Raw genomic sequence first — 3191 nt, 5'->3', positions numbered from 1 at the left:
AAAAAGGATTTTTCCCCTTAAGCAAGATGCAGTACGAGTGAAGTATCGAGAGGGAACCATATATTCAGATTTGATATTCAGGCATTTGAAACATATATACAAAATATAAAACAAAATGTCTATATTTGTGTATAATTAAAATTTGTGTCAGAAAATTTACACTGCTTTTCAAAAGTTTGGGATCAGTAAGATTTTTAAATGTTCTTTTTTCAAAAGTTTCTTATGCTCATCAACGCTGCCTTTATTTGATCAAATATACAAAAAAACAGCAATATTGTGAAATATTATTGCACTTTAATATAATGGTTTTCTATTTTAATATACTTTTAAACATCATTTACTCCGGTGATGTCAAGCTGAATTTTCAGCTTCATTACTCCAGTCTTCAGTGTCACATGATCTTCAGAAATCATTCTAATATGCTGATTTATTATCAGTGTCGGAAACAGTTTTGTGCCGCTTCATTTTTTTCTTTTCTTTTTCTTTTTCTTTTTTTTTTTTTTTTGTAGCTTGTGATACGTTTTTCAGGATTCTTTGAGGAATAAAAAGAATAGCATTTATTCAAAATATAAATATTTTTTAACAAAATACACTATCATTCAAAAGTTTGGTGTCAGTAAATTTTTTAATGTTTTGTTTTTTAAAGAAGACTCTTATGCTGATCCACGCTGCATTTGTTTGTTCAAAAATACAAAAAAAACCATTGTGAAATATAATTACAATTTAAGATAATGGTTTTCTATTTAACATCCTGTAAAATGTCATTTATTCCTGTGATTGCAGCATCATTACTCCAGTCTTCAGTGTCACATGATCTTCAGAAATCATTCTAATATGCTGATTTATTATCAGTGTCGTCATTTTTTCTTTTCTTTTTCTTTTTTTTTTTTTGTAGCTTGTGATACGTTTTTCAGGATTCTTTGAGGAATAAAAAGAATAGCATTTATTCAAAATATAAATATTTTTTTTAACAAAATACACTATCATTCAAAAGTTTGGTGTCAGTAAATTTGTTGGTTACACTTTATTTTAAGGTATCCTTGTTACAGTGTAATTATACATTTAAGTACTGAGGAATATTAATTAACCATGTACTATATGGTTAAGGTTAGGGTTTGGCTTAGGGTTACTTGCATATAATTATGCATAATTTATTGTTATTATAATAGTAAGTACATGTAATGTGTAATAAGGACACCTACTTTTTAAAAATAAATTAATACTTTTTTTTTCAGCAAGGATGTGTTAAATTGATCAAACGAAAATATTTCCATTTTAAATAAATGCTGTTCTTTTTAACTTTTTATTTATCAAAGAATCCTGAAAAAAGTATCACAGGTTTCAAAAAATATGAAGCAGCACAACTGTTTCCAGCACTGATAATAAATCAGCATATTAGAATGATTTCTGAAGATCATGTGACACTGAAGACTGGAGTAATGATGCTGCAATCACAGGAATAAATGACATTTTACAGGATGTTAAATAGAAAACCATTATCTTAAATTGTAATTATATTTCACAATGGGTTTTTTTGTATTTTTGAACAAACAAATGCAGCGTGGATCAGCATAAGAGTCTTCTTTAAAAAACAAAACATTAAAAATCGTACTGATCATGCCTATTTTTATCTGATCAGTGTACCTCTTTGACATCAGCAGCTCTCTCCAGCTCTTCCCTGCAGCGCAGTAACTCCAGCTCCAGCTCGGCTCGCTCCTTCTGACTGGTCTCATACATTTCCCGCAGATTTTCTAGTTCATTCCTTAGTCCGTCGCACTAACAGACATTATTACGCTGTTAGTTTAGAATACATTTTCTTATGAAAGCTCTCATATATGAATAATGGATGTCAGGGCGGTGTACCTCTCGCTGCTCGTGTGTGGCCTTCTCTTCTGTTTGCTTGAGCTGATCTCTCAGTGAGAGGATCTCTGAGAAACCTCCTGTCCAGCTGGTGGGGGTCACAGGTTTGCCATCAAACGATATGTTCTTCTGGATCCCAGCATCCACCAGCCTGCAGTTGTAGCTCATATAAGAGCTCGCCGTTTCTGTCTCTGTGCCGCACTGCATGTGTTTTCCCTCTTCTGTCTCATCCTGCTCTTCTTGAACGGTGATGCAGGTACTGCCTGAACTGTAACATCACAGCCAAAATAAGACGTGAAAATTCAGGATATTGAATGTGTTGTGGCTTTAAAACGTATCTTTCAGCTTTGATGATGACTATATGCTATTGTGTGACTAAAATAGACTCTCACTCATTCTTATTTTTTCTCTTTTAAATGTCCTATTTTTGTCCCAATTTAGCTTATTCACAAATGTCGTGTAAATAAATTTGCAAACCATGCTTCTGTATTTGAGGGGGAAAGCACCTCTCAAACAATTAGACCATGTATGAAACAAATAATTATGCAAGCTACTGGTGATGGCTTCTCCATCATCATATCCTGCGACCTTCAGTAACTGTTGATTCTGGACATCTGCATTTAATGTCATAGCTGACTTCATGTTTATCGATGTTTGTTCATATATTGCAGGGATCTCCAAAAGTTTTTGTCAACAAAACCCCTCTCTGTGGAAGTTAATATTTCAATCATTTGAATGTTTGCAGTTCTCTGATTTTGGTTAATGGTCATATTAGTTAAACAAATAAAATATTCATATTTTTGTGTTAAAGTGCACAAATAAAGCTCTGCTATATATATATATATATATATATACAGTGGTGTGAAAAAGTGTTGTCCCCCTTCCTGATTTCTTATTTTTTTGCATGTTTGTCACACTTTAATGTTTCAGCTCAAACCAATTTAAATATTACACAAAGTTAATGCAAGTAAATACAAAATGCAGTTTTTAAGTGATGATTTCATTTATTAAGGGAAAAAAAGCTGTCCAAGCCTATGTGGCCCTACGTGAAAAATTAATTGCCCCCTCCTGTTAAATCATGAAAGAACTGCAATTAACCATATTATTTTAGAAAGCTGAGTTCAATTTCACTAGCCACACTCAGGCCTGATTACTGCCAGAGCTGTTGAATCAAGAAATCACTTAAATAGAACCTGTCTGACAAAGTGAAGCATGCTTAAAGAGCAACACATCATGCCGCGATCTAAAGAAATTCAGGAACAGATGAGAAACAAAATAGTTGACATGTATCAGTCTGGAAAGGATTATAAAGCCATTTCTAAGGCTTTGGG

General features: G+C 32.7%; 1 protein-coding gene across 1 annotated transcript in view; it reads right to left on the bottom strand.

The window, feature by feature from the left end:
• The window catches only part of ccdc136a (coiled-coil domain containing 136a), a 33848-nt gene that overhangs the window by 7147 nt on the left and 23510 nt on the right, over positions 1-3191 (bottom strand). Inside the window, exons 6-7 of the mRNA XM_016244135.1 lie at positions 1864-2128; positions 1645-1776 (exon numbers count right to left, since the gene is read on the bottom strand). Of these exons, the coding sequence (XP_016099621.1) occupies positions 1645-1776; positions 1864-2128 (397 nt within the window). The remainder of the gene's footprint in view (positions 1-1644; positions 1777-1863; positions 2129-3191) is intronic.

Source organism: Sinocyclocheilus grahami, unplaced genomic scaffold (genome assembly GCF_001515645.1).
Source record: "Sinocyclocheilus grahami isolate Dianchi unplaced genomic scaffold, SAMN03320097.WGS_v1.1 scaffold709.1, whole genome shotgun sequence".
NCBI classification, from domain to species: domain Eukaryota; kingdom Metazoa; phylum Chordata; class Actinopteri; order Cypriniformes; family Cyprinidae; genus Sinocyclocheilus; species Sinocyclocheilus grahami.
Note: the sequence above shows the minus strand (reverse complement) of the source record. Positions and strands in the feature narration are given on the sequence as shown.